The sequence below is a fragment of the Asterias rubens genome, chromosome 3 (genome assembly GCF_902459465.1).
Source record: "Asterias rubens chromosome 3, eAstRub1.3, whole genome shotgun sequence".
NCBI classification, from domain to species: Eukaryota; Metazoa; Echinodermata; class Asteroidea; order Forcipulatida; family Asteriidae; genus Asterias; species Asterias rubens.
This window is the reverse complement of record NC_047064.1, coordinates 15,987,210-16,000,990: the sequence shown is the minus strand read 5'-3', so window position 1 is coordinate 16,000,990 and position 13,781 is coordinate 15,987,210. Positions and strand designations below refer to the sequence as shown.

The 13,781-nt window shown below is 36.1% G+C and overlaps 1 protein-coding gene across 1 annotated transcript in view; it reads left to right on the top strand.

Annotated features, from left to right (window-relative positions):
* LOC117288101 overlaps positions 1-11,114 on the top strand; it is a 57,756-nt gene extending 46,642 nt beyond the window's left edge. The window contains exons 9-16 of the mRNA XM_033768800.1: positions 816-908; positions 3,236-3,331; positions 4,645-4,740; positions 5,506-5,601; positions 6,561-6,659; positions 7,201-7,288; positions 7,631-7,756; positions 9,012-11,114. Of these exons, the coding sequence (XP_033624691.1) occupies positions 816-908; positions 3,236-3,331; positions 4,645-4,740; positions 5,506-5,601; positions 6,561-6,659; positions 7,201-7,288; positions 7,631-7,756; positions 9,012-9,093 (776 nt within the window). The 3' untranslated portion in view covers positions 9,094-11,114. The remainder of the gene's footprint in view (positions 1-815; positions 909-3,235; positions 3,332-4,644; positions 4,741-5,505; positions 5,602-6,560; positions 6,660-7,200; positions 7,289-7,630; positions 7,757-9,011) is intronic.
* Positions 11,115-13,781: the final 2,667 nt, after the last annotated feature.

The window sequence follows — 13,781 nt, the reverse complement described above, 5'->3', positions numbered from 1 at the left end:
ACCAATAATGTCCACTGCATGGCTAAAAAAAACTTAACAGATAATATAATGTCTGAATGTGCAAGTTGTTCTTTCTACCTAGCAGTTGTCAGATGAACCAATCCAACAGTCCATTTTTTTTTTTCAAACTGGAAAAATAAATGCACCGTTTCCCCCTTTCTTCACGGAGAAAGGCGCCAAGAACCCAAATGGTCATCGTATATAAATAACGAGGTTTAAAGGCACTGGAAACTTGGAAACTTTTTGGTAATTACTCAAAATAATTGTAAGCATAACATTTACTTGGTAACGAGCAATGGAGAGCTTTTGATAGTATAACACATTGTGAGAAAAACAGCTCCCTCTGAAGTAACTTATTTTTTTTTTAGAAAGGGGTATACTATTCTTACTCAAGTATTAAAATGAGCACACAAATTTGTGCAACAACGGTGGTTTTTTCCCTTTTTCTCTTGCAACTTCAATGACCAATTGAGTCAATTTTTGTTTACAGATTTGTTGTTTAATGCATTATGTTGGGATGCACGACAGTGAGAATACTTGTTGCTGACACTTACCAAACGTGATAAGTGCCTTTAATCCAAAAGATATTCCTACCTTGGCCCAGATAGTTATTGACTTACCAAACCAATTATACAGTTTGCTCCCCGATTTCAACTTCCCTCACGCATCCCAAATTTCCAGAGTGAAGTAAATTTTATGGGTTTTCTCTCAATGTCACCAAATTCATCATCATTATCTTCGAAGTTCCCTAGCTTCCCCTCTCCGACCAATTTCATTATTGACTAACTCAAATCCCGGAATCTTCTTTTTTGCAGAGTTGTGCAGTCGTGCCTGCCAGCACGGGGGCCAGTGTGTCGCCAAAGACTACTGCCTGTGCCCCGCTGGTACCGCTCCACCAACATGCACCCGTGAGTTCTGTCACATCTCATTAACATTAACCCCGTAAATTTCTCACGGATCCCCGTTTCTTTTTTCCTGTTGCACTTTTAACAGGGTTGTCTGTGAGGTTTAAATACAGGGGAGTTAATCGCAAGGGAGGCTTGTCATTTACAAGTAATTTGCACGCTGTGATAACACGGCTCACTTGTTTTACCGGGTGAATTCCAACAAAACTCATTCAATTCAACACCAGGCTCTTCTTTGAAACAGCGAATGCAGACATTTACTTTATATAACCGAGAAAATTATAACTTGTAAAAACATACTACTCCGATGAGAAATTTAATTCTATATGTTAAAAATTTACACGGGGATAAGTAATATTACCCACATAAAGAAACGTATACAAGTGATGTAAACTTTCCCAGGCATGTGAAATTACACAAATTAATTTGTGCAACATTAGTGTTGTTTCTTTCGTTATTTCCCTGCAACTTTGTTGACCAATATTGAGCCCAAACTTTCACAGGTGATGTTTGGATTGACCAAGTGGGTCCCGTGTCCAGTGCAATTCAACCACTACAATTCAACCACCGTGTCATTTCTATACGTTAGCTGATGCGTCACATGAAGGGGGAGGGGGGGGGGGAGAGGTGATGTGACATTGAGCATTGGTTTTATGACGGGATCTTGTTATTAGCCGTGAACCTTTAAACTGATTACCCGCTGCATGAAACATAACAACAATAAGTGCTAGTTCTCGAATTCCCTTAGCACGGTTGAACATGTTTTGTTTGATTTATTGAAAACAAAAATGATTGATCTATAGTCCGTCATACGAGGTGCCGTAAATCAGGGAAATAAAGTCATAGAGAAATCCATAGCGAGTTAACTCCAGAAAGTGACTCCACTCGAAATTGACTTCATGCGGAATACTCATCAAAATAGTCAAACCGGGACTGTGATATCCATTGAACTTTTGATTACTTTTTGAAAAACCTATTTCGCTGTGTAATGATTTAATGCTTTAATGCTGTGTTATGATTTAATGGTAAAAAAATCATTAGGATTACAGAGATTTGTGTATCGTGGGAAATGGCATTGTCATATACTGAAAAATCAAGGAAACAAACCAAGGACAAATCAAAAATGATTTTACGGCACTTAACTTAATTTTATTTGAAATTGTTCATTTATTTTGTAAATTTAGTTAATGATCTGAAGATCATCTACTATAAACTTGATACCATTGAACTGTTAATTATTAAACAAAAACATATTTTTGGTGTGTTATGAATGAATGGTCAAAACAGCGCTATGGAACCGCATTGTCAAATTGAAACGAAGGTCATGAAATCAAAACAACGGTGTTTTTTAAGTTGTTCATAAATTTTGTAGATTTAGTTATTGGTATGCTGATCATTGCTGAAGCTGCAGGGTACAATCTGTAGGTCTACACTTGGTTTATGGTCAGGGGCCAATTTGATTTGTTTCCTATGGACATGGACTGCATCTATTACAAAATTGTGACAAGTATTTCTGAGCATTCTGTAGCCACTGTTTAAGCACGAAAACAACTTTCTTTTTATTATTACTGGCAGAAATGTCTTGCCATATTCATTGCTTGTGACTGGTAGGCCTATTTATAACTGACGTTTACTTAGCACATGGTTCCTCAATGCTTAGCATAACAATTGAGCGGCCGGTAGTCTGATTTTTACCCAGCTATGTTTTGTTGTTGTTGCTGAAGCACATTTTGTGTTCAACCAGCACTATGCAATTGGACCGAGATGTTCAAGCTACAACAAAATGTAGCTGCATATTAATGAGCTTTTCAAATACCGCGCGCGCTGTACTATTAGACTGAGCTGGCATGGCACGCGTCCTCACACCCCTTGCCTTTGTAGCAAGAAATGCCAGAGGGCCAGGGTATTCATAGGATTCAAAGGTGTATTTTATGAATGCGTCGTTTGCCCATTTGACAAGCCTAATCTTTTGTATGCAAATCAAAGCGTTGCTTTGAAAGTGCTAACGAGCTCTGCATAGATTGTAAAGGCAACTAGATTTGGAATCGAACCATCTTCAAGTACAGTGGCACGCTCCCAAGATTGCAGCCATTTTGTCGATGTAATACTATGATGGACACATCACTGTTGCACGAGTGTTGTTTGTACACACCAAAACCAAATACAGTGTTCCCCATACTTCAAAATGGGCTAATATAATGAGGAGCCCTCCTGAATCAATTCTAGCAAGATGAATTTCGTTTGAGTGAATGTGCTCGGTTGATCGACACCGTTTTTTTTATATTTTTTTTTTAGATTTCTATTTTCTTTCCCCCCTTATTATACTTTAGCTGTGTGTGACATACGCTGCCGCAATGGGGGAACTTGTGTGGCACCCAATCAGTGCGAATGCCCACCTGCGTTCACGGGCTCATTCTGCGGGAGAGGTAAGTCTGACATCCACTACAACTCTTGACTTCTGGTTTTGTTTTAGTTCTGTAAAATGTGCAGTTTTATTTTATTTCGTTCATAGATATGCATTAAACTTCTATTATTATTGTGTATTAACTATTTATAAGACATCTTGTCTTATATTATTTTTGTCTACATGGCTATAGACTGGGTATGTGGCGGACAATAATTTTTTAATCATTGTGTTTTGTTTCATACATGTGCAGCTGTTGTATCTACCTTTTGTAACTTGTTTTATTGTAACTTGTTGACATTTTGTGGTGTTTTTAAACCTTTGCGAGAAATGTAATTTCTTTGTTTTTGGGGAGTAATACGATATGTTTTGTATGTCTTTTGTCTTACTTAAAATTGTTTTTTTTTCACAGAAAGCCATAAAGACAAATAAGCGTAGGCTTTCGGTATTTTGAAATTACTTTTGCTTTATGCAACTCCCTTTTGGTATTTTTGAGTGTTATTTTGTTCTGTTTAACAGCAACCTTCTATTTCCAAAATTGTAATGGGAAACATTGTATTATTGCTTATTCCATTCCCAACATGGGGCCGATTGTACCCCCCAAAAGGGATAACTTTCCGTATGGCGCCACCACCTTTTTCACTCATTTTTACAAAAAGGGATATCTCATTGAGGTAAATTAGATACTATATTATTTCATATCGAATGAAAAAGTGGTGGCGCCATACGGAAACTTTTCCCCTAAAAGTATTACCGTACTCTAAAGGCAGTGGACACTATTGGTAATTCTCAAAATAATGATTAGCATAAAACCTTACTTGGTAACGAAGTAATGTGGAGAGGTTGATAGTATAAAACATTGTTAGAAACGGCTCCCTCTGAGGTGACGCAGTTTTCGAGAAAGAAGTAATTTTCCCACGAATTTGAATTCGAGACCCCATTTTTAGGTCTGGAAATCAAGCATATGAGAGCACACATTTTCATGTGACAATGTTTTTTTTTCTTTCATACTTATTTCATACTTAAACGAGAGTCATAGCCATTATTGTTTCGCCCTTCGGGTGGGACGTAAAGCTGTAGGTTCCGTGTGTTATGTACGCAAAACAACCTACTACACTTTAAAACGAAGGGGGCTGCCCTGGTTTTTCCTGTATGGTTGGCTGCAGATTGCGCAACATCACCTTGTGAACCCTATACAATAATTATGCTATGTACGTGAATAAATGGGTCTTATACTTTGAACATTGCTCGAACTAATTGCTATTTCAAGACTCTATCCCTCTGTCATTGACTAATAAACCTATTGTTTTATCTTTGTTCCGTTACATTGTTTAGCTGCTTGCATTCGGCCATGTCAAAATGGCGGCACTTGCACTGGTCCCGATCAATGTTCTTGCCCGGCGGGGTACCAGGGTCGACAATGTGAGAGTCGTAAGTAGACCACTGTTTCAAACATTAAGAAACTTAATTGATGAATTTTTGTGATATTGATTAATTTAGCTTATGGTTGTCAAACAAACCGTAGATTCAGACAGTCTTTTGAGTCTTTTACATGTAGGTTGTATAAAAGAAGTTGCCATTTTTGTCAGCGAATCATTATTTGTCTAAAAACCAATGTTGTACCTTCTCACAAATGATGTACAGCGTTTCCTGGTGGTCTGGTCTCACAACACCAAACAGCGATAACAATTTTTTTTATAATGTACTTGGTTTGGTGAGTGTCATTTTGTGGTAACAACAACTATACCGGTTCTGAAATCAAAACTTGGTTGTGTTCACCTCAAACATGAGTTGAGAATTTAGATTTAAATAAATTCTCATTTAAAACAGAGAAGAACGTTTCCTCTTTGATCTCACATCTAATGTCGATTTGATTTCGGGAACTTCCAATACTTGAACTAAATAACAAACAAACAAAATCTACTCCAAGGCAGCAGAAACAAAAAGCAAGTCTCGGACCTAGTTCCCAAAGAAGAAGCATCTTCACAGCAAAGTATTTAAACATAATTGGTGTTACTGCAAACCAAAATATACACAGAATTTAAATAAATACAACATGGTGAGAAAAAAGGGGCGATGTTGGTTTACCTCAAAATACGGAAGTGTTTCTTTGTTGAACTGTTGTTATGTCATTCTCATTAATAAAAAATGAAAATTTCGGATTGTTTTCATTTGTTTTGTATGCTTTCTTGACAGCCTTTTGCACCCGGGCTTGCGAGAATGGTGGAACCTGCATCAGGCCAGATTTCTGTCGATGCCCAACGGCCTATAGAGGGCTCACTTGTCAAATAGGTGAGCTAGTTGATGACGTCACTGTCGTTACGGCTTATATTTGCATAAAGAGAGAAGGCACAACATTGGTTTTTTGATTATGCAAAATATCTCAATTGCTCGCAAAGTGTTCGCTATTGTTGTTATTTGCAATTGTTTTTCTACTTTCTTGTTATTTTGTTGTTGACAGAACTTATCTGTATTTGACTAATTTGGGTTGTTCATTGTATGTTCGGGTGCTTATTTATTTGGTTGCATTTCTATTTGTTTAGTTGCATTGTGTTATGTATGGGCAGGTTGAGTAAAAGGAGTCTGCACTTGGAAGCAGAAGAGTCTTGGGTTTCTTGCACTACATTGCCCTCTTTACATTATCTTTGCAATTTTTCCTGTATACTTTGATCTTATGTGTTGTTATCAAATTGTTTGTACATTTCCAGTATGTGTTATTTTGAAGTGAAATGAAACAAAATAATTTTGTATAATTTGTTTTCTTCCCCATTCTTGCCTTTTCCTCATACAATATATATTGTGCCACGAGTCTATTCATAACCTACATTTTCTATATATGAATTAATGTTTTACACCAAAATAATTTTAAATATGTAATGTATTTTGTTTTATTGGTTTTCTCGTTTTGAACTAAAACACTTTTGGGTAATAGTTTTCTTGTGTAGTTTTGTTCATCATATAGATATTCTCTCTTTGAATTTTGTATTTTTTTTTGCAGTTCGTCTTTGTTATTGTTATGAAAAATGAATAGTATGAAACACAACAATATCAGTTAATCTTCACGTTTTATTTAACTTGATGTATTGACATGTTGAACATAGCACTTTTTTGTTTTATTATGCCATCATCGTCAAGTTAAAACTCATTGTGCGTAATGTCCATTGCCTATTTTTAAATGATCCATCTGTTTTAAAATATCCTTTCTAAAATGTCCACTAAAGTTGTGTCAACTTTCCACCCTCTCTCGTTAGCTTATTGTCGTGTGACATGCCGTAATGGTGGGAGATGTACCGGACCAGATAAATGCACTTGTATGGCAGGCTTTTCTGGGTCTTTCTGCCAGAAACGAAGTAAGTTCCAAAACCTTTGCTTTGATAATTGATATGTTAATGATTTAATAATATTTGTCACCAAGATAACAAAAATTGACACCATGGGTGTTGCCACACATATAGATAACAATAACCTAAATTCACATCATACCATATAGGATGTAACACAATTTCTGTCAAAAATACATTGGTGTTATTTTAACACCCCGTGGTGTTAATTTTGTTTCTGTTTTTATTGTTGATTGTTTTAAATGCCAATTAAGGGTTGAAATGATTTGCTGGTTCAGTGACTTCTTTCTCTGCTTTTCCACATAATTATGCAGACCCCGGTTCGAATCCCCACCTCGAATAAGAGCCTCATGTGGATTGGGTTTATAGTGCCCACCTGATTGCATGGGTCTTCCCTTCTAGGTCTTTCCTCCAACATCTAGAACTGAACAATATTTGTTATTCCCATTTCCCTACCCTTCTTGTTTTGGCGCCAATTGTGCTGTTGGATGTGTAGTAAAATAAAACATTATGAATCTGTACTGATTGTGTTTTTTTCTCGTCAACACAGGACCACGTAAACCCATTATAAGGCCACAAGTTAACCCAGCAATTGCGCCATACCCGTCCAACTTTGCCCGCACGAAATCTGCTCACAGGTAAGTTAAACCGATCTTGAAAAAAAAAAATTCTGAAATGAGTACGTGACAAACTTCTAGACATGCCCACAGGCACTTTCCCAACTTACTTTACCAATGAAGTTCCGATAAACTCTCTGAATGTAAAACAGTGAAAAACACCACTCTTTACGTTTGCCATAATGAGGTTGTGGGGCGGGGATTAGCTGAATCTCCTGACACTTTTCTGTCAGAAGAAATCTGTACACAGTTCGCCATTCGAGGGGGGGGGGGGGGGGGTGTCAGAATCTCGTGCCACACTGAACCTCTTTCATGTTCTGCAGCGTGTGTAAGTTTTATCCGTTTATGTTTTTTCCTCTGCAGTCAAAGACGCCAATGCAAATTGAAATCTACATTAATCAGCTACCAGCGGAGCTACGTCAAACCAGTCGCCAGAACCGTACAGGTACAATGCGGCTATTGGACACAGCAGCTATGCACACAGACCAGGTATGCATATTGAACAGATCCTTATGAATTATGCATTAGTGTTCGTGAATAAATTAGGCGACACAACAGTTATGCACACCGACCAGGTATGCATTTTGAAGGGATATTTATGAATCATGCATAGGCGTTTTTGAAAAAGTTATTTGGTGCACTAAAATGGTTGTTTCTACACATGACTACTATTCATTCAGTATTTGTTTTATAAACTCTACGGTACAACATTATCGTGTCAATTCATCCATGATACAAATTGTCTTGGCTTGTTATAATCCATTTATGTTGTATTCATAAGTTTATGAATGATTATATAGATATATCTATAAATTCACAAACTTGCATGTATATCAATATTCATCAGTTATATCAATGTCAAATGGTCAATTGAACCAATCGGAATTTCTTACTCATTGGCTTCTGTTATTTTATTTAAATTTGGTGGTATATTTTTCCTTCATCAAATAATCTCTAATTGCATATTTTTGTCTTGCACTCCACTTTTCAACTTCTTCAGCTTCCGAACTTGTAATTTTTGCCAATGCTTGTAACTTTTCAATTTTGTTATTTTGTCAACAGGTGTCAGTTCTTTTATTTTTGTCTTTTATTTTTCCTTTTTTGTTGATCAATTTGCATTTTTCATTTCAGTGCGTTTATCTCGATGTCTTTTATTTTAGATATTTGGTCTTTGATCAAATTAGTTAAAATGTGTTGTGCTTTTTTCTCACAGTGTGTCAGTACCTCAATTATTTGTTGTACTATCAATTTTTGCTCATAAATTCATCAATTTGCATTTTTTCTCAATTATTGTAGGCCTACGTCGATATTTGTTAATTGATCTATTTTATCTTTGATCAGATATTGAAATGTGTCATTTACCCAGTTCTGTCACTACTTAGGTTTATGATTTTTAACCATCAATCCATCAATTTTGATAAATACTCATTATTATCAATTTTCTTTATCAACCTATTAATAAAATATTCTGTTTATTTGTATCTACTTATAATAATCTATTATGAGTAGGGCAGATGACCTTAGCTTTCGATCCAAACCGGATCTTGTTTATATAATAATTTATTATATTAATGTATTATATATTAACTTTATAAATAATAAATTGATCACGTAGTACATTTATTTCTCTTTTTTTCTATTAATATTTTGATCAGTTTGTCTGCCTGTCTATGAGATAAAGTATTCACCATGTGTCATGAACTCATTTTTGATATGTATCAACTTGTCTTTCCTGATGTCCTAGGATGGGTTACGAGACTGCCTATAGAACCTTCTACAGAGCGACGTACAGACGGGAGTGTTTATCAATCGCCAGAACACGATGAAGTAGGCAGCATACAGCTTCACAAAAAGCATGATGTGATTGCATGGTAGACAATTGGTCAACAATAAATAATTTAATGTAAAACAACAATAAATTTTGCGAGAAAACTTTTTTTTTTAAATCTCCGTAAGGAACTGTTTTAAATTGGTGCTTGCGATTTCTCCGTTGCCACTTGGGCTCTTTCTGGTGGCTGATGAAGGGTTATTGAAAAAGTTGTAATTTATAAAATAAATCCACAGTTGACCAACTGTGATCCACGGTTGAATTAAAGCAAAACAACAATAATTCCAACAATAACGGAAAACTGTTTTTTTATCTCCACTTGGAATGGTTTTACTTTGTTGCTTACGCTTTCTCAGTTGTCAGCTGGGTTCTTTGGTTCTGTTGTGATGAGGGTCACTGACAACCTTTTATTTATTATATAATGATTTCAAAAATAAACCTCAAAAGAAAATAACTGACTGGGTAGATTTTAAAAGATTTGTTTTAAAAAAGTATTTTTTAATGATGTTGGGTTCTTGAAATAATAATTCACAAACAAACAAAACTTACAGAATCCTGCAATGTTTTGTGTGTTTTGTGCTTGAAGAAAACAGAGTTGTAGTCGGTGATAATTCATATTTTTCCCCAAACTGCTTCTTAAAATTTTAATGATTTTATTCACAGAATGAGCGTGTTTTTATTTGGTGGATGAAAGCAGCTATGCTTTTAAAAATTACAACATATTGTATAACAAATTAATAAATAAAATATTGCTTTTTCTTTGTATTGATATCTTTTTGGCTGATTTTTCGATGTGTGTATATAAATATTTATAAATGAAGGATGTCAATGCTGCAAGCGTGTTCAGTTCTTAGTAGAATATAGTATTAATATCATTACTTTTTTACTCTTGGTGTGGTTAGTCTTACCAAAACTGAAGGGTCAACCGGACCAGATTAGGGTCAGTGTGAACCATATTTAAAACAACTCGGCGCCAGTCTTCTTTTCTCAAGACTAAGGATTGTCTAACTTATGTTCATGGTCACTTTAATCGGATTGAGGGTCAACCCAGGTTAGGGGTTGACTGAGATTGAACGTCAGGGTCAGTTTAACCCGCCCTGAGGGTCAGTTTCAATTCAAGGTTAAGGAAGAGCCAGGCTTACCCACCGATTCAATGTTATTCTAACCCAATTATAAGGTCAGTCTGATCCACGGGGCCCTGTTCTGGGTATGTATAGCCCATATTGTGTCGGTCAACCGCATGATAATGAGTAGGGCCTAATACTAATAGATTGGGGTTAGAGTTACCCAGATCAAGGGTTGAAGTTACCCCAGATTATCGGTTGGAGTATAAGCCGAATCAATCTAGGTTTAGGGTAACCCAGATTAACGGTCGCAATAGAACTTTCTATAACCCATTTTTGGGATCAGTCTAGCCCACTTTCAAGAAAGACAGATAAACATTTATTTGTTTTGTATTCTCGATACGTATACTGCGTGACATAGAAAAGGCCTGCGAGGAAGACGTGTTATTGTGAACCACACCAAAAGTTGGCTTTTAACAATCCTTGCCATAGGCTGTTCTAAAGCGTGTTTACGCACCATCTTGGGCGTCTAGTGTGACGTCACATCACTTTGGCAGCTTCTTAAAATATTTCTGTAACCTATTTTAGGGCATGTAAAAAAGCTTAGATAATGTAAATTAAAGCTGTTGTTACTTATAGTGTAAGTATAGATAAGGTGTAGTTTATACACTGGTTACAGCATCAATCACATTTTGAAGGCTTTTCATTTTTTATGTCTTGCGCCAGTGAACCTGTTTTTTATCACAGAAGGATGCCTGGGTTCACAACATTTTGTTGTATATTATAAAACTACACAAACTTCATATTTTGCATGCTAAAAAGGTTCATCCCGTCGAGCGATGAAAAGCAAAACAAACAATTGTATTATAGATGGTTTTTTTTTAGGGTATAAACTGTAACTTTACATAAACATGTGCAAATAAAGACGACAATTGTCAATGTGCCATTGCAATGAATCTGACAAGGGTGCGTTTCCTGTACATTTTTTAATGATCACATGAAGTCAATTGAAATAGTTGTAATTGTTTGAACGTATATCTTGGCCCTTGCACTCTGGAATTTCAAACTCCAACTGAAGAAACACGTTTTCTAGAAACCATTGGCGTTTTAAAAACTTGCCGGGGTTAAAGGCGTTGAAACGTGAGTTGAGGATATATTTGTACAAACATGTCCAAAATGGCGGCCAAACTAAAATCCAAGACGGCGGCCATACGAGTTGCATTTTCCGGTGGCCCTTGGACTAAAACTTTTTTTTTCTATTATTATTATTTTTTTTTTATTAAACATGTGCCAAAGTTTCATTATTTTTTTTATTGTTTTTAAATCCTTCGGGTTGAACTGGGTTAAAGTGATTTACACAAAAAGCCATTGAAATTCAAATGCTTGACTCGTGAAAGTAAGAAGTCTAAGGTACAATATGGAGTGAGTGGGAGGCACCGGACACTATTGGTAACCACTCAAAATAATTGTTAGCATAACAACGTACTTGGTAACGAGCAATGGAGAGCTGTTAATAGTATAAAACATTGTGAGAAACGGCTCCCTCAGAAGTAACATAGTTTTAGAGAAATAGGTAATTTCTCACAAGAAATCGGGCCCGATGTCATTTTTGGTATCTAAAGCACACAAACTTGTGCAACAAAATCTACCCCTATGCTCTTGCAACTTTGATGACCACTTGAGTCTAAATAACTTTCACAGATTTATTTGTTGATGTTGGCATAAACCAAGTGAGAACACTGGTCTTTGACTATTACTGAAGGTGTCCTGTGCCTTAATTATGCCAGTCCGCACTGATTTAGAATAATATCAATATAAACCACAAGGGAAACTGACTGGGTAAATTTTTGAATGATTTTGGGGGTTGAACAAAGAATTAGAATAACTGTGACATTATTTGCATGTGAGAGGGTTCCCATGGTCGTACTGCCAACAAAATATAAATCTGCAAACATAAAAAGGCAATGTGTTGAAACAACATAATAAAATCCTTCAACATTTGTTGTAACAAAACTTTATTCAATGATTTTAAAACATACACCAATCACCTTATTAATAACTTGGAATATTGCGGCATGACAACGTTTAGGAGATATTTCAGCATTTAAGTATTTATGTACACAGTATGTAAAAAAACATAGGTAATTATTATTAAGTTATATCTGGTACAATAAGCCAGATGGTAAAATTGGTTGATGCAGAATTAAAACGAAAGCCATGCAGACCCTCCACACACGCACCGGACATTGCGCAGCAAAATGCAACACAAAATAACGATAATAATAACTAACAATAATAATTAGCTCCAATTAAAGGAACGTTACAGAATTGGTTAGAAACAAAAATCGTGAAGATCACAGATTTACATAAAACTTGCTCTGTCTAATGATGATGATAGTAGAAAACATCCTTTAAAAATATTTCTGTCTGAAATTTCATAATTTTGATGAGAAATAAATAATCTAATTTCGCGTTTGGAGCTGATCGCTCATTGAGCGTTTTATTCATTTTTTGTTGTCATCGATCGATGCAATGCAAAATTTTGAATTGGTGTTTCACTGTTCTCTCGTGACCCGGATGGCCGATCGATATCAATTTTCTCGAGGTTTGTCAGTTTATGTATATGGTGGATTACATGAAGTGCTTACACTACTAGCAAATTGTTTGCAAGCAAAACTAATTCTGTAATGTTGGCGGAATATTGGCGGAATATATGCGTGTGTAGTATAAAATGACCATTATATTTCGATTGTACCAAAACGATTGTTTTAAGATAAATTTTTTGGGGGTAAAATCGGCAACAAATTTGACAGAGCAGCATGACTTTAATTAATATAGTACCCAAAAGGTTTAAGACAATATATTTTGTTTTACCCTGACACAAATATTACATAATTCTAACAACTCCTTAACTCACTTACTGATAAAACATTCAGCCAAAGACCTTAGATTGTAAGTTCAATTAGACAAAGGCAAGACGGTGTTTTCTTTAATATCCCCCAAGTAAAACCCACATATTTATTTCAGTATCGTGAATTGCGTTTAACATTCCGGCCAAGTGTTACATGCCAGAATTAGTATAACAAAAGATACAGATTAACTATACAATTATGAACCATAAACTTTTACCCTCCCATTTTCCCTCACCCCTTTCTCATTTGGTGAGTTTACCCCCACCCCAATCCCACCCTCATCCTACCCCACTCCACCCACATCCCCACCCCTACCCTCCAAACCACACCAACCCCCTCCCACACCCCCATCTTATATCCCACATTGATGGTCCATCTCGGGAGCACCACCCAAGTGTTGTTTCGACGTATCATTCGGTCTTTTTTGCCAAAGAGAAATCTACCGTCGATTTCAAAAAGCCGATAAGCACAACATGAGTTAACATGCTTAGAAAGATCACCGAACCTACTAAATTTATGACTTAACTGGTTCACAGCTTATTATCGTTGCTAAGCAGTTATTGTGTGCATAAAACGCCATGCAATACGTTCGCAACACCCAGAACCAAGTTTTGAAATATATATCACGATACACTCTAAAAAACTTCCGGGTCAAAATTAACTCGGATTCAGGTTGTCAATGGGCTTGATCAACTTCTGGGTCAGGTTCA